The 25,946-nt window shown below is 48.5% G+C and overlaps 1 protein-coding gene across 1 annotated transcript in view; it reads left to right on the forward strand.

Annotated features, from left to right (window-relative positions):
* The window catches only part of IER3IP1 (immediate early response 3 interacting protein 1), a 38,399-nt gene extending 13,076 nt beyond the window's left edge, over nt 1-25,323 (forward strand). The window contains exons 2-3 of the mRNA XM_082255153.1: nt 4,491-4,592; nt 25,092-25,323. Coding sequence (XP_082111279.1) covers nt 4,491-4,592; nt 25,092-25,147 — 158 coding nt within the window. The 3' untranslated portion in view covers nt 25,148-25,323. The remainder of the gene's footprint in view (nt 1-4,490; nt 4,593-25,091) is intronic.
* Nucleotides 25,324-25,946: the final 623 nt, after the last annotated feature.

Raw genomic sequence — 25,946 nt, forward strand, 5'->3', positions numbered from 1 at the left:
CCTGCAAGAGAGGCAAAAATGTCATCTACTCTGGGTAGGGGATACTGGTCTATCTCCAGTTGAGAATTTAGTGCCATGCGGAAATCGCCACAAATGCGTAAGTCCCCATTCGCTTTCTTTACTGGTACAACTGGTGATGCCCACTCGCTGTGCTCTACCTTTGAGATGACACCTTGTTCCTCCAGCCGGCTTAGTTCAGCTTCCACACCTGCTCGGAGTGCGAAAGGTACCGTCCGAGCTTTGAAGAACCTAGGCTGGGCATTGGGTTTCAGCCTGAGTCTCACACAGTCATGCTTTATTTTTCCCAAATGGTGATCAAAGACTTGTGGGAATCGCTGTTTCAGGGATTCCACCCATCCCTCGTTATCTCTTGATGTGATGGTCACAGTGTTGCAGGGGTTAATGGCGATGTCTGGCATGCCAAAGTGAGCAATCCAGTCTCTCCCAAAGAGAGGGGGTCCCCCATGTTCTAGGATATACAATGGCATTCTCTTTGTCTGACCCTTGTAGGATACCTGTACTTTCACGTACCCCAGTGGGTGGAGTATCTGCTTTGAGTATGTCTGCAGTTTGATTGGTGTTGGACGGACAGTTGTTCGGATCAGAAGTTTTCTCCATTGTTTCTGGGTGATAACTGAAACTGCTGCTCCTGTGTCTACATCCATCTTGAGTTTCTTTCCTTCCACGGTTACCTCTACAGTCATTGCTGAGGGTGCTGAATGCATATGATGTATGTCCAATCTGTGGAGCACTTCCTCATCCCCTGATTCCGATGACGATGGATATCTTCCCACCATATATGCCTTTGTCCTGGGGTTCAGAGGTTGTTTATTTCGCACCTTCTTACTACGGCAGACTCGTTTCAGATGGCCTGCCTTTCCACAATTATGACAGAGCTGATCCTTAAACCGGCAGACTTTGTGATCATGGTCTGTATTCCCACAACGGTAGCAAGCTGACGTCCTGGTTGGTGAGGTTCTATATTTACAGTTAGCTGCAGTTTGCTTGACTGCTGTTCTGAAAACTTCCTCTTTAACCTCTTCCCTTCTGCTCTGGGGGTTCAAAGCTTCTGTATCTTTCACAGCCATTTCCATCACTGAAGCTATCTCAATTGCCTTTGTAAGGGTAAGGTCTTTCTCTGTTAACAGTCTCTTTTGGCTAGACTCACTATTCAGTCCCATGACAAACTTATCCCTCAGTGCAGTTGGTAAATACTCCCCAAAAGAACAGGTTGAGGCTAGTCTGCGAAGGGCGAGCACATAAGCCTTAATATCTTCACCCGGCTGCTGCTGCCGCTGATAGAACCGGAATCTCTCTGCAATCTCTAGTGGTTTAGGCTGGAAGTGATTCCCTAACAGTGTCAGGAGCTCTGCCAAAGTCTTGGTTGCTGGTTTTTCAGGGAAAAGGAGATCCCTAAGAGTGTCATATGTCCTAGCACCAACCAGTGTCAGAAAAACTGCTACTTGCCTGTCGCCTGGGATGGCATTTGCACAGAAATATTGTTCTAATCTTTCAATCCAAGAAATCCACGTTGTCTGTTCGCCATCAAATTCACTTAATGTCCCGATCAATGACATTTTCCTGCTGGGCTCTGTGGGTTTTGTATTCCTGACAATCCAGAGTTTTTTTTCTTCCTTTCCTTTCTCACACGGATAGTAACCTTGTAAATCCCATCCTCGTCGCCACTGTTATATTCTCCGTGTTGTGAGAGACACAGGACTCTGGTCTGGAACAACGGTTGTTTATTCAGGACTCACTGTACAGCATTACAGGACAGCTCTGCATATCAATACATCTCTACATGTGTCTAAAGATGGCCACTCTGCCCCTTGACCCTTGTCATCACTCCTGGGTGGAGCCAGCCTTAAAGTGACAGTACATGTGAAACCCTTCAGGTATAACAGTGACGTTGGCTGGTATTGGTGACGTTGGCTGGTATTGGTGACGGTGGCTGGTATTGGTGACGGTGGCTGGTATTGGTGACGGTGGCTGGTATTGGTGATGGTGGCTGGTATTGGTGATGGTGGCTGGTATTGGTGACGGTGGCTGGTATTGGTGACGGTGGCTGGTATTGGTGACGGTGGCTGGTATTGGTGACGGTAGCCGGTATTGGTGACGTTGGCTGGTATTGGGGACGTTGGCTGGTATTGGTGACGTTGGCTGGTATTGGTGACGTTGGCTGGTATTGGTGACGGTGGCTGGTATTGGTGACGGTGGCTGGTATTGGTGACGGTGGCTGGTATTGGTGACGGTGGCTGGTATTGGTGACGGTGGCTGGTATTGGTGACGTTGGCTGGTATTGGTGACGGTGGCTGGTATTGGTGACGGTGGCTGGTATTGGTGACGGTGGCTGGTATTGGTGACGTTGGCTGGTATTGGTGATGTTGGCTGGTATTGGTGATGTTGGCTGGTATTGGTGACGGTGGCTGGTATTGGTGGCGGTGGCTGGTATTGGTGGCGGTGGCTGGTATTGGTGACGGTGGCTGGTATTGGTGACGGTGGCTGGTATTGGTGACGGTGGCTGGTATTGGTGACGGTGACTGGTATTGGTGACGGTGGCTGGTATTGGTGACGGTGGCTGGTATTGGTGATGTTGGCTGGTATTGGTGATGTTGGCTGGTATTGGTGATGTTGGCTGGTATTGGTGACGTTGGCTGGTATTGGTGGCTGGTATTGGTGACGGTGGCTGGTATTGGTGATGGTAGCTGGTATTGGTGACGGTGGCTGGTATTGGTGACGGTGGCTGGTATTGGTGACGGTGGCTGGTATTGGTGATGTTGGCTGGTATTGGTGACTAAGCTGGTATTGGTGACTAAGCTGGTATTGGTGATGGTAGCTGGTATTGGTGACGGTGGCTGGTATTGGTGACGGTGGCTGGTATTGGTGACGGTGGCTGGTATTGGTGACGGTGGCTGGTATTGGTGGCGGTGGCTGGTATTGGTGACGGTGGCTGGTATTGGTGATGTTGGCTGGTATTGGTGATGTTGGCTGGTATTGGTGATGTTGGCTGGTATTGGTGACGGTGGCTGGTATTGGTGACGGTGGCTGGTATTGGTGACGGTGGCTGGTATTGGTGACGTTGGCTGGTATTGGTGACGTTGGCTGGTATTGGTGACGGTGGCTGGTATTGGTGACGGTGGCTGGTATTGGTGACGGTGGCTGGTATTGGTGATGGTGGCTGGTATTGGTGACGGTGGTAAGTTTTAAAAAGTAGTGCAGGCTGGTACTGATGGTGGGTACTGATGGTGGGTACTGATGGTGGGTACTGCTGGCTCAGGCAGGTACTGCTGCTGGGTACAGCTGGCTGGTACTGCTGGCTCAGGATGGTAGTGCTGGTGGTTACAGCTGGCTGGTACTACTGGTGGGTTCTGCTGGTGGGAAATGCTGGTTAGAGACTCAGGAGTGGCCCCATGCTGGAGGAAGATGCTTCCTGTATTGGTCGGTCTCCTCAGGCGGAGTGTATTTGATATCACTGTCAGGGCAGAGCTGGAACTATACAGGAAACATCGGCTCAGTTCTGACAGCTCAGTTGAGTCAGACACAGACTTGGCAGCACAAGGGCCAACAGCCGTAGGTCCCCCCCCCCCCCCCCGATCTGTAGGGATCACAGTGACTGCCACACAGATCACATCATCTATAGGGACAGCAATGACTGCTGCACAGATCACATTGTCTATAGGGACAGCAATGACTGCCGTACAGATCACATCGTTTATAGAGACCACAATGACTGCCGTACAGACCCTCATGACAGAGCAGTAGTATATAACAGTATGTGGATACAGGAACGCCAATCTTGACTCCCTTAGTGTGAAGACACTTTGTCCCAATGACTCTGGTCACTTATTTGCTCTCCCCGGCATGCCTCGTTGTGTGTGGATTGTGGAAGTTGAGCTTCCATAGAGCGCCCTGCACACAGGCTGCATGGAGAGGACCTCTATGTGACCTCCTAACCTCCCACCAATCACTTTACTTACCTGACCCCACAAGCCTGGGGCATGGCTATTGGGTATGGGGGCACAGGTGACCTCCCCCTGAGAGGCCAATCAGCAGGCCCGGGCACTGTCACGGGGGGCGGTGTGACATCATCTGCCTAGAGAACGTCTGTCACTGAAATATACAATGCTGTGGGGGTGGAGGGGGCTACAAGCAGACGCGGACACTGACCCCCCATTGGGTAGGTGACGGTGTGTCCGTGTTGGGGGAAGAGGTGTTCAAACTATGGCCCTCCAGTTGTTCAGGAACTGTAATTCCCATCATGCCTAATCATGTCTGTGAATGTCAGAGTTTTACAATGCCTCATGGGATGTGTGGTTCTGGAACAGCCGGAGGGCCGTAGTTTGAGGATCCCTGGTGTAGAAGAATGATGGACGGTGATCACCATGTAATGTATCTCTATGTAGACATTATTGATGACTTTCGGTGTGATCTCTTCATGCGTTCTCCTGCAGTTTTCTCTGACAATGTATTCTCTTTGCTCTGACACGCAGTTGGCTGGGGAGCAGATCACGGGATCGGTGGATTCGGTGAGGAGCCGGGAATCAAGTCACAGCTGATGCACCTTGTGCGCTCCGTACGGACTGTAATGAGAGGTAATTGCTTTCCACGTTCCAGCACAATTCCTTTGGATTTGTAAGAAGAATGACTCCTAAAGTGGCACTCTAATTACAATGTTTTATTTTATTGCATAGAGTGAGGAAAGGTCGGACTAGACATACACATTTTAGACTTCTCTTGGTTTTAACTGCTTGCTGACTGTACACATACAGTATCTCACAAAAGTGAGTACACCCCTTACATTTATGTAAATATTTTATTCTATCTTTTCATGTGACAACACTGAAGAAATGACACTTTGCTACAATGTAAAGTAGTGAGTGTACAGCTTGTATAACAGTGTAAATTTGCTGTCCCCTCAAAATAACTCATTAACCGCTTTTGGACCGCCCGCCGCAAAAAATACTGCGGCAGGGCGGTCCTCCTGCACGAACCGCAGTAGGTATACGTCGGTCGCGCGCCTGCAGCTAGGGGGCAAGCGTGTGCCGCCGGCAGCGCGCACCTGCCCCCACTCGTCAGCGGGGAAACCGATGCACGGGGCAGGTGGCTCTGATTGGCGCCTGACACCCGCGATCGTTCCCCGCTGAGAGAGAAGGACGGTCGGCTGTTGTAAACACAGCCGACCGTTCTCTCTGGAATGATCATAGAGATCATGTGATCCTTCTATATAAGATCACAGGTCTCTGTGATCATTTCACAAGCCCCGCCCCTATACAGTTAGAAACACGCCCCTAGGTACACATTTAACCCTTCGATCGCCCCTGGGTTAACCCCTTCTCTGCCAGTATCATTATTACAGTAACTGCATATTTTTAGCACTGATTACTGTAGTAATGTCACTGGTCCCCCCAAAAGTGTCAAAAAAATGTCAGTTAGGGGTCCGATCTGTCCGCCGCAATGTCGCAGTCCCGCTAAAAATCGCTGCCATTACTAGTAAAAAAAAACAATAAAAATGACATAAATCTTTCCCGTAGTTTGTAGACGCGATAACTTTTGCGTAAACCAATCAAAATACGCTTATTGGGATTTTCTTTACCATAAATATGTTGCAGAATACAAATTGGCCTAAAATGTTGAATTTTAATTTAAATTTTTTTTTTTTTGGGAATGTTTTTTAGCAGAATGTGAAAATGATTGTTTGTTTTTTTTCAGAAATGTCGCTTATAGCGGAAAAAATAAAAATCGCACAGGTGATCAAATGCCACCAAAAGAAAGCTCTGTTTGTGGGGAAAAAAAATACATTTTATTTAGATACAGTGTCGCACGACCGTGCAATTGTCCGTTAAAGTAACGCAGCGCCAAATCGCAAAAAATGGCCTGGTCATTAAGGGGGAAAATATTTTCTGGTCCAGAAGTTGTTAATGTCTAAACCGCTGGCAACAAAAGTGAGTACACCCCTAAGTGAAAATGTCCAAATTAGGCCCAAAGTGTCAATATTTTGAGTGGCCACCATTATTTTCCAGTACTGCCTTAACCCTCTTGGGCATGGAGTTCACCAGAGCTTCACAGGTTGCCACCAGAGTCTTCTTCCACTCCTCTATGATGACATCACAGAGCTGGTGGATGTTAGAGACCTTGCGCTCCTCCACCTTCTATTTGAGGATGCCCCACAGATGCTCAATAGGGTTTAGGTCTGGAGACATGCTTGGCCAGTCCATCACCTTTACCCTCAGCTTTTTTAGCAAGGCAGTGGTTATCTTGGAGGTGTGTTTGGGGTCGTTATCATGTTGGAATACTTCCCTGCAGCCCAGTCTCTGAAGGGAGGGGATCATGCTCTGCTTCAGTATGTCACAGTACTTGTTGGCATTCATGGTTTCCTCAATGAACTGTAGCTCCCCAGTGCCGGCAGCACTCATGCAGCCCCAGACCATGACACTCCCACCACCATGCTTGATTGTAGGCAAGACACACTTGTCTTTGTACTCCTCACCTGGTTGCTGCCACACACGCTTGACACCATCTGAACCAAATACGTTTATCTTGGTCTCATCAGACCACAGGACATGGTTCCAGTATTCCATGTCTTTGGTCTGCTTGTCTTCAGGCTTTCTTGTGCATCATCTTTAGAAGAGGCTTCCTTCTGGGATGACAGCCATGCACACCAATTTACTTATTTACAAAATGTTGTAACAAACTAAGAAAAACTTTTTTTTTCAATTTTTTTTCAGTCCATTTTTCATTTGTTTAGCAAAAAATAAAAAAACATTGGTGATTAAGTCCCCATTCACACTAGCGCGGCTTGTCAGGCGACTTGGTCGCCTGATAAGTCGCAGTGGGACGCTCGCCATTGATTAGCACAGGACCCGTTCTTATAGTTGCGACACAAGTCGCTCCGACTTAGAAAAAGGGTCCTGTACTACTTTGGGGCGACCTCAGAGGCGACTTGCATTGACTTCAATGATATGAAGTCCGTGCATGTCGCGCCGAGGTCGCGGAGCACGCTGTGCCCCGCGACTTCACAGGTCGCCCCGGCAAGTCGTGTCGCCCCTGTGTGAATGGGCTCTTAATACCACCAAACGTAAGCGTTTTCTGCTTTTAAAAAAAATGATAAAAATTTTGTTTGGATACACCATTTAACCACTTCTGGACCGGAAGGATTTGCCCCCTTAATGACCAGGCCATTTTTTCAATTCGGCACTGCGTTACTTTATCTCACAACTGCGCGGTCGTGCGATGCCGTACCCAAATAAAATTTGTCTTTTTTTTTTTTTTCCCCACAAACAGGGCTTTCTTTTGATCACCTCTGCGGTTTTTTGATTATACGCTATAAACAAACGCATAAAAGTGCGACAATTCTGAAAAAAAAGCAGTATTTTTCTCTTTCTGCTATACAACGTTCCCAATAAAAAAAAATTAGAAATCAAATTTTTTTCATCATTTTTGGACAATTTGTATTTTGCCACATATTTTTATTTAAAAAAAATCCCAATAAGCGTATTTTGATTGGTTTGCACAAAAGTTATAGCGCCTACAAACTAGGGGAAAGATTTATGTCATTTTTATTTCTTTTTTTCTTTTTTTTTTTTTTTTTTTACTAGTAATGGCATCGATCTTCGATTTTTAGCGGGACTGCGACATTGCGGCGGACAGATCGGACCCCTGACTGACATTTTTGACACTTTTGGGGGGACCAGTGACATTACTACAGTAATCAGTGCTAAAAATATGCACTGTTACTGTAATAATGACTCTGGCAGGGAAGGGGATAACACCAGGGGCGATCAAAGGGTTAAATGTGTACCTGGGGGGGATTCTAGCTGTGTGGGGGCCAGACTTGGTGGATGGAAACAGGGCTCCTGTGTTCCAAAATAACAAACACAGGAGCCCTGTTTCAGTCAGTGACAGATGAGCGGTGTGCCGTGTTTACATTGGCACACCGCCTTCTGTCAGTCCCTGCAGTGATCGCCCGGTTCCTGGGGGCACCCAAGACTCGCTCCGTACCCGTACGTCGGTTTGCGCAGGAGAGCCAGCCTGCCGCAGTATATCTGCGGCGGCTGGTCTTTAGGTGGTTAATCACTGTGCAATTGTCATTCAAAGTTCCACAGTGCTGAAAGCTGAAAATTGGCCTGGTCGGGAAGGGAGTGAAAGTGCCCGGTATTGAAGTGGTTAAGGCTCCATTCACACTGATACGACTTGTCAGGCGACTTGGTCAGCCTGACAAGTCGTGCACCGTCGCTCCCATTGTGTAGTACAGGAGCCGTTCTAATAGGAGCGACACAAGTCGCTCCGACTTAGAAAAAGGGTCCTGTACTACTTCGGGCGACCTGGAGGCGACTTGCATAGACATTCATGTTATGAAGTCCGTGCAAGTCGCACCGAAGTCACGCTGCACGCGACTTCACAGGTCGCCCCCGAAGTCGGAGCGACCTAATGTGAACGGGGGCTAAATCAGCATTTGGGACGGATGTAGAGAAGAGAAGACTGCAGATAAACAGGTACAACTTACGTAGGAGGATTTGTTTCGTCTTTGTGTAGAGGCCAGTCACGTCACTGGGTATATGTAAGGATTTACAACCACTTTAAACAACATGGATGGAGGAATCTGTACTATTGTAGTCAGACAGCCATAGCAGCTGCCTGAATACCAGAACAGGGATTGCAGCTGATAGGATACCGATCATTTTGTCGAGCTGGGATTGGGCAATGTTTGAGCTGTGTGTGGCCCACTTTAGAACCTCAGAAATCTGTGATCCAAAAATGCTTAAATAAAAAAAAAAATGCTTTGTCACAGCAAGTTATCCTTCCAGGGGGTGCACTTAATGTGGTTGTAAACCCTTACATAGAAGTGACTGGATTTAAGTGATACACATAGATGAAACAAATCCTCCTACAGAAGTTGTACCTTTTTTTTTTTCAAATATTTTATTTTAGAAAAGGAACAACAGGCGAAAAACAATCAGTGACACGCACTGTACATACATACGTATCAAATATAACATAAAATGAAAATGCAAACCATAACATCTCAGTGAAAAACAATGAGGGTCCCGGTAAGGTCAAACGTGCCGACCCCGGAGTCGGGGAAGGTGCAGAAACCACTACACGAAATCATGGATAACCGGGCCCCTATACGGGCATGTGGAGGGGCTAGATCATAGAGAAGGGGAAAACCTTTCCCGACCGTCGTTCCTCAATTTTATCCCAGAAATGGAAAAGAGAAATGAAAGCAGAGCCCCAGATTGGGCGACATACAAAAACCACAAGGAGGGAGGATGAAAGGAATGGGAGAGGAGGGGGGGGAGAAACAGATGGGGGAATCCCCCGCATGGACAGACCCACGGGCACCCCCGGGGTAGTAATAATCAACCGCACATCAGAGACTTGCCTTTGTCGGAAAGCACGAAGACATTCCAGAAACCCCAAATCTTATCGTATCGTTCCCTGCGATGCTGTCTCGTGAGGGTGAGGTCCTCCATTCTGTTAATGTCCTCCGTCCTGCGCATGCAGTCCCCAATAGTCGGCACTCTAGTCGTCTTCCAGAGCAGCGGGATGCAAGCCCTCGCGGCACTCAAGACATGAGGGATGATTGATTTTTTGCATTTCGAGATTGGCATAGAGGAAACCTGGAGCAGGAAGAACTCCGGGGTGTCCGGGATCTCCCGGTCTGATAGTTCCCCCAAAAGGGCCCGGACGTCTCGCCAGAAGGGACGTAATCGGGGACAAGACCAAAATACATGGAGTATCGTGCCAACTCCACTCTGGCACCGCCAGCAAAGGTCCGACGTGCCGGGGAAGAACTTGCCCAAGAGAGAAGGAACCCTATACCACCGGGTGAGGATTTTATAATTCAACTCCTGCAGTTTCGCACAGGTCGGAGTCTTCAAAGCTAGGGTGTAAACCTTTAAGCGTTGCGCCGGAGTGAGATGTAATTGAAGATCCCGCTCCCACTTGCCCAATCCAGGCAGGACATAGTCCTCCCCCGGAGAGACCAGTAGGCTGTAGGATTTGGACAATGTGCCCGGCAGGTTCCCGCTCCCCACGCAGTACTCCTCAAACGGAGTGAGGTCTCTGGAGAAAGACGATGGGTCCGGCAAAGAGCGAAGGTAGTGGTGTACCTGGGCAGCGTGCCAGAATCCCAACTTGTAGGGGCCACTATCCGACATCAATTCCTCTAACGTCGGCCACCGAGACCCCCTGAGGAAGTGGGCAGCCCGGGAGACGCCTCGGGACATCAGTCCCCGGAACGCCGCCTCCCTCAGTCCCGGTGAGAACTCCGGGTTACCCAGAACCGGGCAAAGCGGGGACGTCTGCGCGGAAATGGAGGGGTGGGACAGAGCGCGACGGGTGGTCGCAATCGTAACGCCTATCGTGGGGTGGTCTCGGAGGCCTCGCGGCAGGTCCCCCCTGACCCACGGCAGCCCCTCCAGAGAGGCGACAGATTGTCCCCGTTCTAGTTGTACCCATAACTTGCCTTCACCGTGTCTCCACCAGTCAATCAGCCGGCCAAGATGGACCGCTGTATGATATTTAGCCACGTCAGGAAGCGCCAGGCCTCCCGAATGCTTCGGTAGCGTCAACTGGGCCCGAGACAGCCTAGGCCTCCCGTGAGCCCATATGAATTTCACAAAAAGGCTGTGGGTTTGAGTGAAAAAGGAAGCTGGGATCCGCACAGGCAGTGCCTGCAACAGGTACAAGATCTTAGGGAGGATCGACATCTTAATTAAGTTGCAACGTCCAAACCAGGAATGCAGACCAGCATTCCAAGTCTGCAGCAAGCCACGAATTTGGGTCAGGAGGGGAGGGAAGTTCAGGTCATAAATTTTGGACAACTCCGAGGAGATCTGAGTCCCGAGGTATGTCAGGGCACCCCGAGTCCACTTGAAGGGCAACGCGGAGGACAAGTGCTCCAAGAGGGGGGCCGAGACACCCACCCCCAGAGCCTCGGACTTATGAAGGTTCACCTTCATGTTGGAACACATACCGTATCGGTCCAATTCCTGCAATAGGTTGGGTGCCGAAACCGCCGGATTCGTAATAGAAAAAAGCATGTCGTCGGCGTAGGCCGACACCTTACATTCCAAGTCCCCTATCTTAATTCCCGAAATGTCGGGATTGGCCCGTACCCTGCCCAGAAGCGGTTCCAGAGAGAGCGCGAACAGCAGCGGGGAGAGGGGGCACCCCTGCCGGGTCCCATTAGAAATGAGAAAAGGGCTAGAGAGCACTCCGTTACACTTCACCTGGGCCGATGGGTAGGAGTAAATATGTCCTATCCAGGCCATCAACGTGTCCCCGAAGCCCATCGCCCTCAACGTGGAAAGCATGAACCGCCAGCTGACGCGGTCAAATGCTTTCTCTGCATCTGTGTTGAGTAGTACACAGGGTATGTTCGTTGACCGGGCCACGTGGATAAGGTTTAGGACTTTAGAGGTATTGTCCCTCGCCTCCCGAGAGGGAATGAAGCCCACCTGATCCAGATGGACCAAATGCGGCATGTGACGGCTGAGGCGATTGGCCAAAATCTTTGTGAACACCTTCAGGTCTATATTAAGTAGGGAGATAGGCCTGTAGCTACTGCAGCTGGAAGGGTCTTTTCCCTCCTTGGGAAGAACCGAGATATGAGCCCTAAGGGAGTCCGGCGGGAAAGAAGACTCCCCCCTGCCCAGTGAATTGAGCCAAGCCACCCAATGTGGACCAAGCACATCCATATAAGTGGAATAGTAAGGCAGGGTGAAGCCGTCAGGACCCGGGGCCTTCCCCGCCTGTAGAGCTCCCACCGCTGCCTGAAGTTCCAGCACGGTAATGGGGGCCTCCAGTTCTTCCCTAGCCTCAGCTCCCAGGGACGGAAGGTCCACTGAGGCCAGGTAGTCCTCCTCAGCGGACAGAGCTCCCCCGTGTTCCGGGAGGTTGTATAGGGAGGCATAGAAGTTCCGGAATTCATCCGCAATCTGTGTGGGCAACGTAGCCGTGCCCCCTGAGGGGGACGTAATACGGGGTACATAAGTCGCAAGCCTCTGTGCCTTGACCGAAGCCGCTAACAGTCTTCCGCACTTATTCCCCTCCATGTAAAAGGCATGGCGGGCCCTCTGAAGGTCCGCTTTGGCCTTGGAAAACATAAGGTCCTGCACTTGACGGCGGAGCGTGAACAACTCCTGTTCCTCTGCTTTGTCCAAGTGTTGTTTGTGGGACGTTTCCAACCTGTGGATCGCCTCTAGGAGGCGCAGTAATTGCTGAGACCTCTGCTTCTTGAGCCGAGCCCCATGCTTCATAAACACCCCACGAATGACCGCTTTATGCGCCTCCCAGATGATCCCCCGATCGCAGTCCTCCGCAGTGTTAGCGCAGAAAAACTCCTTAAGCTCCTTCAGGACGTCCGTCCGGACGTCTTCGTTGTTAAGAAGGGAGTCGCTCAGCCGCCAGAATCGCGTCCTACCCCGTGTCCCCTCGGAGAGTTTATACACAAGCGAAATCGGCGCATGGTCAGAAAAGGTCATCGTGTCAATCGTAGATTTCAGCACCGCGTGAAGCTGCCCGTGCGGAATCAGGAAGTAGTCTATTCTGGAATACAGTCTGTGGGGTGGCGAGAAAAAAGAATAGTCCCGCTCCCCATTGTGCTGCATTCTCCATACGTCAATAAGTTGTGCCTCGTGAAAAGCACGAAGAATCCGCTTTCGGGCAGCGTGGGTCACCGAGGAGCTGCCGGAAGAAGTATCCAACGCCGGGGACAACGGGACGTTGAAGTCGCCTCCCAAGATCAACTGTCCCATCTGAAAGGAGGCGAGTCGCTTGAGGACTCGGGCGACGAATACGTCCTGGCCGTCGTTCGGAGCATAGATGCTCGCGAGCGTCACCACGGTCTCTCCGATAGTACCCCGCAGAAACACAAAGCGACCGTTGGGGTCCATCAGGGAGTCCTGGCAAGTCCAAGGCACCCTGGCAGCCACTAGAATGGACACCCCCCGTGACTTGGCAGCAGCATGCGTGGAATGATAGGAATAGGGGTAGAACCTATTAGTCAGTCTCTGGAGGCGGTCTGAACGAAAATGCGTCTCCTGGAGAAACGCGACATCCGCCCGCCGGCGATGAAGGTCGTTAAGAAGAACCTTGCGCTTCTCCGGGATATTAAGCCCCTTGGCATTAAGGGAGACCACCGTGAGCTCGTCCATGGCGAGAGGAAAGGGAGGGATAACACAACAACAAAGAAACGGGGTGGGAAGAAGGGATGGGGGGTCTAGAAAGGAGGGAGACTTGGTAGCAGGGAGGGTGACAGATGAGGAGTGGAAAAAAAAAAAAAGGAAAATGGAAGCAAAAGGAGAAAAGGCACGAGGTATACACTACTCCTCGCTATCTAAAGGCAGCTAAGCCACCAGGCACTTGGAGACCCGTAGGGGTACTCAAGCGCAGGCCTACGTGGGGATGTGGGTAGATCAGGCACAGCTCGAGCCGCTGTCTCCGGCCCCCACCCAGCCCAACGCCCAGGGAGGGTCCCGCGAACAAGGAGACAGAGGCGGTATAGCAACCTAGGAGGCAGCAGGGAGGGTCCCAGTCATGCCCCACATAGCAGGAGAGCCAAGGGAATCGGGAGGGAAAGAGAAAACAAGGGCGCACTGGCATCAGCAGACGGCCACAGCGGGAGGAGCCCCAACTGGCCGCCCCACGCCAACAAACATCAATAACAGTAGCAAAAACATAAACTTAAACTCTAAGTGCAATGTGTAGTAGTACCCCCCAGTGGGGGGAAACCCGGGCAGCCACTTCTCAGTGCCCAGTGGGCAGGCCAACACAGTACCACCAGGAGAACAGGGTCACCCCGTGAGCAGGGTCACACTCCCATTCCCGTCCCGGCACCGCCCCGCAAACCCCACACCGTGTGGCCACCCGGGGCCCCCCCCACCATCCATTAAGGCACAAGTCCACCAATCAGAGGTCCCTGGCAGTCCCCGGGAAACAGCAGTCATAGCCCCCCCCTCCCCCCCGCAAAGCACAGAAATACATAAAACCAGCTCCCGGCAATGCCCGCCATCCCCCCCCCCACCCAACACCGCACACAATCAGCCATCCGTAATCAAAATTTCCCAACCCCCCCTCCCCCACCAGCCACCACGATATACCCCAAGCAGAGTGTCCTAGCATAAGTCTGCCGGGCAGAACCCGGAATCCAGTCCACATACAGCTCCCCCACCCGCCGCCCCCCTCCCATTCCTCCAAGTCAGCAGCAAGAGTGGGCGGATGGGCCCCGGGGCCCCACGGGAGCCCCCCTCCAGGGGTCCCCAGTTGTAAATCCCGGAAACACACGTGGACTGGAGCGGGCAGCAACAGGGTAGTCCAAACGTTGGGACCGGGAATCTCCAGAGTCCCCGCAAGAGCCGGTCACCGGAGCGTCCCTAGGCACGAAAGATGCCGTTAGTCCAGGGCAAGGGGAGCCTCAAGGGGGCGGGGGGGGCCAGGGCAGGCGCTCGGGCCAGGCAGTCCATGGGGCATACGGAAGAGGGGCAGCCAACGGCGCCAGCAGGGCAGCGGGCACCCCAGGCAGTCCGGGCACCGTCATCAAGCGGGGGGAGCGGAGGGGGCAGGGGAAGGAGCGGGGGGATCGATCAGCCACAGGGCTCACAGTACCTCAGATAGTGTTGTTCAGTCTTCCCTGGGAGCCTCAGATACACTCGAACGCTGTCGCCGCTGCTGGCGCTGTGGTCGAGGGGCAAGAGGCGCATCTCCTCCGGTGGAGCTCCGGCCCCGACGGTCCGAGGGGTGCGGGAGGAGTACCAACCAGTCCGGGACCTGTACCGGCTGCGTCCCCAGGTAGGCGAAGAGGGCCGGCAAGTCCGAGGGGGATCGCAGTGTAAATGAGGAGTTCGTCTTCCGTACAGTCAACGCCAGAGGGTATCCCCAGCGGTAGGTGGCTCCCTCCCTGCGAGCCAAATCCAAGACGGGGCGAAGCAGCGCCCTGCGGTATAACGTGGCCCTGGAAAGGTCCGGGAGGATCCGGATCTGCGCTCCATCAAAGTCCACAGTGCGTGCCTCCCAGGCCTTCCGGATCACCAGTTCCCTGTGCGAGTAACGGTGGAAGCGGCACACAACGTCCCTCGGGCGGTCTGGGTCCGGCGACCGAGGACCCAAAGCCCGGTGGATCCGGTCGAACTCCAGGTTAGCGGGGAGAGAGTCACCCAAAAGAGTTCCAAGAATTGCCGTGACAGAGGCCGCCAAGTCTTCCAGGCCTGTAGCCTCAGGGATCCCTTTGAGGCGGACGTTGTTCCTCCTACTGCGGTCCTCAATGTCCTCCATGTGGAGTTGCATGGCCATGGTAGTGTCTCTGTACGCTGCCTGGGACCGTTCCACAGCCTGCAGGCGAGCATCCATAGCGGTCAGCGCCGCCTCTCCGGAGGACACCCTTTCCGTCACCTGCTTTACCTCGCTCCGCACCTGCTGTACTTCACGCCGGTGCGCGGCCTCCAGGCGGCCGACAATAGTCTCAATATCCCGGGTGCTAGGCAGGGACCGTAGAATACTCCGTAGTTCCTCATCCATGCCCACAGACGGAGTGATGCCGGTCGTTAACGGGTGGAATGCCGCCGGGGTAGTTAACACCGTGTCCGTAGAGGATGCAGGAGAGGCCGCCATGGCGTTCCCGCCAGAAGGTCCAGGGCTCTCCACCGCCGCCATATTGCCTGCAGGAGAAGAGGGCTGGGAGGCCGCGAAAAAACGCTGGATCTCTCCCGAGGGACGCGACCTATTCGATGTCCCCGCACTGCCTGGGGTCCCCTTAGCTCTCCTCTTTCTGGCCGTCCACATATCTCTGTGCCAAGACTGATTTTACGTCGGGCTGGGAAGGAAAGGCACGGAGCTCAGCGAAAAGACGTCTTCAGCCGGCCATGTCCAGACCACGCCCCCAGTTGTACCTTTTTTATCTGCAGTCCTCACTTTCTGCTGTCAGAACAAGAAGACACAGTGTGAGAGATCCCTGCATCCACATCCTTGTGTTGATGCGGGGGTATTTCATTTTTCTTTTAATCTGCTGGTTGAAGGATTACACTCAACATGTACACCCAACTTTATTCTGGTGATATCTGTTAACCACTTAAGCCCTGGAAGATTTTACCCCCTTCCTGACCAGGGTTTTTTTTTTTTTTTTACTGCGTGACTTTAACGGACAATTGCGCGGTCGTGCGACGCTGTACCTAAACGAATTTCACGTCCTTTTTTTCCCACAAACAGAGCTTTCTTTTGGTGGTATTTGATCACCTGTGCGATTTTTTTGATCATGCGCTATAAACAAAAAAAGAGCGTCAATCTTGCAAAAATAACAATATTTTTCACTTTTTTTTTTTATATGAAATTCCCCCCCAAAAAAATGTAAAAATCTAAATTTTTAACATTATTCGGCCAATTTGTTTTATGCTACATATGTTTGGTAAAAAAAAATCGCAAAAAGCGTATTTTGATTGGTTTGCGCAAAAGTTATCGCGGTTACTAACAAAGGGAAAGATTTCTGTCATTTTTGGTGTTTTTTTTTTTTAACGCGTAATGGCGGCGATCTGCAATTTTTTTTTGCGGTACTGCGACATTGCGGCGGACAGATCGGACCCTTGACTGACATATTTGACACTTTTGGGGTTACCAGTGACATTACTGCAGTAATCAGTGCTATACATATGCACTGTTACTGTAAAAATGACACTGGCAGGGAAGGGGTTAACTGTATTGGACTGGGAGGGGTTAAGTGCGTCCTAGGGGCGTGATTCTAACTGTAGTGGGACAATGCTATTGGTGTAAAAACAAAGATCAACGGTCCTACATAGTAGAACCGTCTGATCTTCATTTTTACACAGGGGAGAATGACAGGCGGCTTGTTTATATAAGCCGCTCTGTCTTTCTCCCGCTGTACCGGCGATCGTAGTGTGACCGGCGGACATCGGATCCTCCGTGAACGAGCCTCGGCGGGTGCGCGCTCGCCCGCTATTGGCTCTAAAAGGAGTGACAGGCGAGCGACGTAGACCTACGTCACTCTGCCTGGCTGGGGCTGACTGCCGCAGTAAATATACTGTGAGCAGTCGGCAACCGGTTAAAGGTGTCAGGGATATCCTCTAAACCAGTGATGGCGAACCCTGGCACCTCAGATGTTTTAGAATTACATTTCCCATGATGCTCAATTACACTGCAGAGTACATGAGTATCATGGGAAATGTAGTTCCAAAACATCTGGGGTGCCATCACGGCTCTAAACTATAGCATATAAAAAAAAGCAGTAGGATCATCTATTTGGAAAAGGGCATCCCCCCCCCCCCCAAAAAAAAGAAGAAATTCAAGCTTTACCAGAAAACATCCGGAACCCTGCAATGCACTGCTCATATTGTGCACCTCAGAGGACCAGAACAATTACCCCCCACTTCCCATGTGTGAACAATGGACATACAGATTTATAATTCCTCACCTCCTATGGTCTCCTCAGTTCCCCAAAACACAATATATCCTACAAAATGCGTCTGACATGTTGACGCTCAGCTTTAGGCACAAGGTTCTTGTATCCCGGAGTTCCTGCCTCGCCTCACCCCCCCCCCCCCCCCCATCCCCTCTTATGTCCTTTTCAGCAGATTTGTAGTGAAGGAATCTGAAGAATTTGGGGCAGATATTAACCATTTCAATACCGGGCAATTTTACCCTCTTCCTGCCCAGACCAATTTTCAGCTTTCAGTGCACTCACACCTTGACAATTGCGCGGTCATGCAACACTGTACCCATAGTACATTTTTATCATTCCCCCCCCCCCCACAAATAGAGATTTCTTTTGGTGGTATTTGATCATCACTGGGCTTTTTATTTTTTCTTAAACAAATTAAAAAAAGACCAACATTTTTGAAAAAAATAAGTTTTTCTTTGTTTCTGTTATAAAATTTTGTAAATAAGTGAGTTTTCTTTTTCACTGAGGGGCACTGATGAGGCTGCACTGGGGGGCACTGATGAGGCTGCACTGGGGGGCACCGATGAGGCTGCACTGGGGGGCACCGATGGGGGGGCACCGATGAGGCCGCACTGGGGGGCACTAATAAGGTGGGCATTAATGAGGAGAAACTAATATGAAACACTGATAGGTGGCACTGATAGATGGCACTGACCAGCATTATTGATGGGCAATGATTGGCATCTCTGATGGGGGCAGCGCTGATAATCAATGCGCTGATTATCAGTGCAGGACCCCCCCCCCCGTCAGGAGAGCCGCTGATTAGCTCTCCTCTACCCGCGCCTTGTCAGCATGAACTAATGAAAGCAGATTACTGCCACTTCCTGGTTACCAGTGTGCTTGGCTGTTATTGGTCAAAGAGCCTACGGCAGAGCGACACATCGCACCACCAATCGCCGCTCTGCATGCCCCGGAGTGGCTTATCCTGCTGGACTTCATATGACGCCCAGTTAGGATAACTGATACCCCGCCCGGCTGTCATGCTGCTATAGGCCGGGCTGGATGTGGTTATAAAAATTGCCCCTGCACCACAGTGTATATTTTGGAGGACATGTAAACGCACAGCTGGTTTACATCTATACATTGTAAAGCAATGGCTAGGTGCATTGGGGCTTTATTATGCCAAAGCAGTGCACTACGCCACATATTACATTATGGTAGAACCACGGGATTTACAGCATGCTACTGCAATACGTAGCAGAAAATTGCATCAATTGCAAGAGGCCGATAACGAATCCAAGGTACTGGCAGTAGGTGCGTTTAAAAAAAAAAAAAAGGTAATAATTTATTAACCACCTCAATACTGGGCACTTTTACCCCCTTCTTACCCAGGCACATTTTTAGCTTTCAGCGCTGTCACACTTTGAATTGCGCGGTCATGCAACACTGTACACAAACTACATTTTTATAATTTTGTTCACACAAATCTAGCTTTCATTTGGTGTTATTTATTCACCAATGGGTTTTTTTTTTTATTTTTTTGCTAATAATGGTATTTAGTAAGAGGCATGGGGAGTTGTCAATTTTTATCACTTTTGAAATGAAAAAGTACAGCGTCATCAAATAACGGGTGTGGCGGTGATTAGGAACACTGGTGGTAGTACAAAAAAAAAAGATACGTATATATGTGTGTGTGTGTGTGTGTGTGTGTGTGTGTGTGTGTGTGTGTGTGTGTGTGTGTGTGTGTGTGTGTGTGTGTATATATATATATATATATATATATATATATATATATATATATATATATATATATATATATATATATATATATATATAAAAATAAAACCCACTTTGACCAGAGCAATGTAATGTTACCATAGTAACATTGTACTACTCTGGGAAAGTGATTAGTATTTTTATTTTTCACACATTATGTTTGCAAAGAGCAATGAGCTTCATTGCAATATGCAAGCATTTTCCTGAATTAAATTGATTAATTTTAGTCTGTTTTGTTGTGATTAGCTGTGATCGGCCAGAGCTAGTACATGGTACAGATGGGCTGTGATGATACTGACCAATCACAGCTAGCGACACAATTTTACACCATGAATAGCTTGAAAGGAAGCCATTCATTGCGTACAACTGTCATGTAACCTGCTGTGATTGGTTGCAGTGGTCACATGGTTCCGGCAGTTGGCCGTTACAGTGATCAGTCATCAGCTGTGTCCGGTGGATGCAGCTGGTGACAGATCGTGCCCCTACGCGACCGCGATCTGGGAGAACGTCATATGATGTCCGTCCAGATCGACGAGAGGTTCTTGCCAACGTCGACCTGCTCATGAATACCTAGCGGCATTGATGTATTTATCTGCATAGAGTTCAGCTTTAACAAACTATTGAAGTACATACTGTATATACAGCTGGCAAAGGATTGGTCATTTTGTTCAGCCCTATTTGTGATCGACCTTTTGCTGGTCTGGGTCACCAGTCTGGGTTTTCTGGGTCCTGATTTACCTCTATGTGGGTCAGCTCCTGCTCACTGCACAGAGGTGATAACACTGGTTCCCTGTCCAGTGAGGGAGTCCGAGGTAGAGATGTAATATAGGAGGCTGCACTACTGAATCCTTGCTTAATCAGCAACTATGTGTGTGACCTTACCAGTTGTTCTGTGTGCTGTGTATCTTAACCACTTACCGACCACCCACAGTATATTTACTGCGGCAGTCAGCCCCTCACAGGCAAAGCGACGTAGTACTAGGTCGCTAGCCTGTGAGGCTGTAGGGGGCGAGAGCGCGCCGCTGGAGGCGCATCCCCCGCTCGTTCACGGACTTCCCCCCCCCCCCCCCCCCCGCGCGTGTGCCCGGCGGACTCGATGTCCGCTGGGCACTCGCGATCGTCCGTTACAGCGGGAGAAAGGCAGGCGGCTAATGTAAACAAAGCCGCCTGTCATTCTCCCCTGTGTAAGAATAGAGATCATACGGTTCTGCTATGCAGAATCGTTGATCTCTGTTCTTACACCTCAAGCCACATCCAATCACAGTTAGAATCACGCCCCTAGGGACACACTTAACCCCTCCTTCTCAAATAAAGTTAACCCCTTCCCTGCCAGTGTCATTTTTACAGTAACAGTGCATATGTATAGCACTGATTACTGCAGTAATGTCACTGGTACCCCCAAAAGTATCAAAAATGTCAGTCAAGGGTCCGATCTGTCCGCCGCAATGCCGCAGTCCCGCAAAAAAAAATCGCAGATCGCCGCCATTACTCGTTTAAAAAAAAAAAAAAAAAAAACAACAAAAATGACAATCTTTCCTTTAGTTAGTAAACGCAATAACTTTTGCGCAAACCAATCAAAATACGCTTTTTTTTTTTTTTTTTTTTTTTTACCAAACACATGTAGCAGAAAACAAATTGGCCAAAAATTTAAAATTTTGATTTTTACATTTTTTTTTTTTGGGGGGAATTTCATATAAAAAAATGTGAAAAATATTGTTATTTTTGCAAAATTGATGCTCTTTTTTTTTTGTTTATAGCGCATGATCAAAAAATCGCACGGGTGATCAAATACCACCAAAAGAAAGCTGTGTTTGTGGGGAAAAAAAGGAAGTCAAATTCGTTTAGGTACAGCGTTGCACGACCACGCAATTGTCCGTTAAAGTCACGCACTGCCGAATCCCAAAATAGGCCCTGGTCAGGAAGGGGGTAAAATCTTCCGGGGCTTAAGTGGTTAAAGTAGAACTATAGGCAAAACTTTTGAGAGTATTGGAGGGTTATAACCTCCTGTCAGATTTTTTTTCCTTTTTTTTTTTTTTGCCATCTGTGTCCAATTGTGGAGATTTCCCTTCCCTTCCTGTCCCATAGCCAAACAGGAAGTGAGAGGAAATCCCTGCAAACTGGGGGAATCCCATCACCAGAACTAGTGGAAGATTTCCCTTCCATTTATATTTCTGGGGACAACTCAAAATGTAGGAATTTCTCTCACTTTCACCCTCAATAAACCGGACAAATAGAGAGGGTGAATCTACTTTACAGGACACACACAGCAATAAAAACTGACAAGGGTTCTAATTAGGGATAGACAGATTATCGGCAAGGCCGATATATCGAGGGCCAATATTGACTTTTGCCGATTATATCTGTATTGGCCCCGGAATTGGCCGATATTGCCAATATTCCAAATATTGCTCATGTAAGGGTAAAATGATGTCACATAGCATAATTCCGTTTTACAAATGTTATTGAATATGCCACTCACATATGTACAAATTAAAGATATAAGCAAGAATACCTGTCAATTAAAAAAAAATATATAACTTTTTTTTTTTTTTTTTTAAATATCGGCCAATACCGATATGTAATGGCCAAAATATCGGTATCAGCAACGAAAAACCGATATCTGTCGATTACTAGTTCTAATCTCTTTCCACTCTATCCAGAATTAAAATAGACTAAAAAAAAAAAAGTTTTGCCTTTTAGTCATAATTTAGGATCAGTGTTACAGAATTCTATATCCTTACTCAGATAAAGTTGTAAACTGTTTAGGACGCTTGCATGCTGCTGCCTAAAAATGCATTGTGCCAAGGCAGTGTTTCCCAACCTTTTTTTTTTACCAATGACATTACTACAGTAATCAGTGCTATAAATATGCACTGTTACTGTAAAAATGAATCTGGCAGGGAAAGGGGTTAACTTTATTGGTGAACAAGGGGTTAAGTGTGTCCTTATGGACGTGATTCTAACTGTGGGGGGGGCGTGGCTTGTGATTTAACCACAGAGACATACAATCCTACATAGCAGGATCGCATAGCCTCTGTGCTTACATCAGGGAGAATGACAGACGGCTGTGTTTACATCAGCCGCCTGCCTTTCTCCCTCTCCTGCAGGAGATCGCGAGTGACCGGCGGACATCGAAACCGCCGGTCACTCGCGCGGGGATGCCTGTGAACGAGCAGGGGCGGTTAACTACCCAACGACTGCCCACCGCAGATGTACTGTGGCAGGCAGCCGCTGCTGGGCAAAGTGACGTAGGGGTACGTCACTCGCTCTGCCGCCTGTTGGGGGAGAGCGCTAGTGACCGGCCGGCCACTCGCGATCTCCCGATTTAGGGGGAGAAAGACAGACGGCTGATGTAAACACAGCCGTCTGTCATTTCTCACTGATGTAAGCACAGAGGCTATGCGATCCTGCTATGTAGGATCGTATGTCTCTGTGATTACATCATGAGTCACGCCGCTAGGGACACATTTAACCCCTTGATCACCAATAAAGTTAACCCCTTCCCTGCCAGTGTCATTATTACAGTAACAGTGCATATTTATAGCACTGATTACTGTAGTAATGTCACTGGTATTCCCAAAAGTGTCAAAAATGTCAGTCAAGGGTCCGATCTGTCCGCCGCAATGTCGCAGTCCCGCAAGAAAAAAACGCAGATTGCCGCCATTACTAGTAAACAAAAAAAAAACAACAAAAATGACATAAATCTTTCCCGTAGTTGGTAAACGCAATAACTTTTGCGCAAACCAATCAAAATATGCTTACTGTGATTTTTTTTTTCTTTACCAAACATATGTAGCAGAAAACAAATTGGCCTAAAATCTTAAAAAATTTAAATTTTTTACTTTTTTTTTGAGAATTTCATATAAAAAAAAAAGTGAAAAATATTGTTATTTTTTTAAAACTGTCGCTCCTTTTTTTGTTTATAGCGCAAAAAATAAAAATCACACGGGTGATCAAATACCGCCAAAATAAAGCTCTGTTTGGGGGGAAAAAAAAGGACGTCAATTTTGTTTGGGTACAGCGTTGCACGACCACGCAATTGTCCGTTAAAGTCACGCAAAATAGGGCCTGGTCTTTGAGCAGCCAAATCTTCGGTGGGTTAAGTGGTTAAATAATGCATTACGATTTATCCTTGTAACAGAACCACGACCCACACTGTTTGTGGACTTCCGTCAGAATACCGCTTCCTTCTGTCTTTGAACATAGATATCAGATATTACAGCGCCCCCCCCCCCCCCCATACAAAACTAGCCGAGAATAGCTTGTATACTGTAGATCTGGAACCTTTATTGAACAAACTCACACACAATATATACCACACAGAAGGACATCTCCCTCCTGATCAGATTACCCAACCAGGTCAGGTGCCTGATTACCTTATCCTATGTAGATGAAATTGTCTACAGAAATATAATTAACCTGAACTAATTACCTAGTAATCTGGACAGAAACAATATGTGAATGGGAATGCAGACCAAGACAATGTTATCATTAACATGTTAATTAACTCAGCACTGCAACAAGGCCAAAACAATACACATTATCTTAAGTATAAATACAGAACCCACAGTAGACAATAGGTGAGTAAATCAGCATATTTAGCAATGTGTGGAAGACAGGTGGTTGAGCTGATGATATTGGCATCCAATATGAGTCTGACTGTGTGAAGGAGTCTCTTTATTGACAATAGACAGCTAGGCCTCGAGTCCCAGAGTCTTCATATATTCCTTGAGAGATATTGTTGATAAATATTACTCTCCCATTTGAGTAATCCAAACCATATTCTCAGTGTCCACTAAGTACCTGTCCATCATTTCCTTGGTCACCCTTTGCCCCTAATAGATATAGGGTGACTAAAGTGGGGTACACGCTATAAGAAAATCGGGCAAACTATTTTCCTCGTTGTTCCACAGCAAATCGGAACCGATGAATGAACATTCTTAAGAAAATTCGTACGAAAATTCTCATTCAACAAAGGCTTTTTTTTTTTTGTTGTTTAGTGTTTCTGATCATGCGCAGTCTTTTCAGATTTTCCTTGTACAAAAATTGTACGAAAACGATACACCATAAATTAAAATTGTTTGTTTTTCCCATACGAGAAAAATTTTGGAGTTTGTCCCTTCGTACGAATATTCTGAATCGTCTGTAGAAAGTTCTGTACACAGTATACGAAAATCGTACAAACATTCTTTGGACGAACATGTTTGCCCAATTTTCTTATAGTGTGTACGAGCCTTTGAGTCGCCCCAGTGTGTACCAGCTCTAAAGTCTCCCCGACTTTGAGCCGCCCCGTGCAGCACGACTTCATCGCGGCTTGCAAACGACTTCTATAATAGAAGTTCAATGCAAGCCGCTCCAATGTCGCCCCCGAAATAGTGCAGGAACCTTTCGCCTGACAAGTCATGGCAGTGTGAACCGGGTCTTACACATAAGAGGGGCCTAGGGGGCTGAGAGAGGAATTTTATCAACCTTTCGAAGGTAAGCTGGGTTCCACGGCCCCCCCAACCAAAGTGACTCCCGTCACAACCCTTAAACCCATTTGATTTGTAGTTGACTAAAATGTATGAGATTTTAGTCGACTAAAATGTACTGGAGGTTTTAGTCGACTGAAATATGACTAAAACTGAAACCATTCAGATGACTAAAATATAATTTTAGTCAAAAGACTAAAATATGACTAAAATTAAAATGGAATTTTAGTCAAAAGGCTATGACTAAAACTAAATCGAAATTTGCTGCCAAAATTAACACTGCTGGCAGGGATACCAGGGATTTCGCACAAAAGAATACAAAGAGAAGAGGAGACTTTCTCATACAAGTCCATGGTATAGCAGCCACATATCAGGAATATGAAAGATTGTGTTTGCGTATTCTTTAATGATATAAATGCTTACAGAACTTTTTTCTTTTTTTTTTGTCTTTGCAGTTCCGCTAATAATTGTGAACTCGGTATCAATCGTGCTCCTTCTGTTGTTCGGTTAGATGTATGCTGAGCAGGAATTAGGAAATCACAATAATAGAAGACCAACCGATGATGATCGTTTACCGTATATGAAGAAGAGACACAGAACTTTTGAGAAAGCCCTACTGCAGATGATGTACCAGTGTGAGGAGTACCTTCTATGAACACATGGAACGTCTGTCCCCAGTACGCACCCTGCACCCTGCCTCACACACTGCCAGGCCCCGCTGAACGCACTTTTTACCCAAAGGACACATTGCCCGCAAGAAGCATGTCGTAGAATGTTTACATAGGTGGCTCTACCGCAAGGTGGCTCTAATCATTCATGTCTTCATCCCCAAGTCTTCATCCCCAAGTCTTCATCCCCAAGTCTTCATCCCCAAGTCTTCATCCCAAGAAATGAACCCACCACACCTTCCCCATATCATTCTATACCTGCCCTATGTTATAAATTGTACATCTTGAGGACCACCTTCCACCCAGACTTCCAGTACACCAGGATCTTGCTGTCACAGAAAAGAAAACCGAATGTTCCAATAAAGTGAGAATCCTGGGCAGAAATGATATGGCTTTCTGTCTTAAGGTGCGGTGGTGTACAGCCCCGCCCCTTTTCTAATTTAAGCCCCACCCCCTGCTGCAGAATACTGCACATCTGTAGGAAAAGCTGTGGTTCTGGCTGCAGGAGGCAGGAAGAAACCTTCACACATCTGCTGGGATCTGCTCCTTTGTGTGACATTGACCTGAATGATTTATTTTGTGATCTTTGTACTGATGGTTGTCGTTTTTTTTCTATAAAACCTGCATTGTCAGAGGGGACTG

This window comes from Pelophylax lessonae (assembly GCF_965119305.1).
Source record: "Pelophylax lessonae genome assembly, chromosome: 1".
Taxonomy (NCBI): Eukaryota; Metazoa; Chordata; class Amphibia; order Anura; family Ranidae; genus Pelophylax; species Pelophylax lessonae.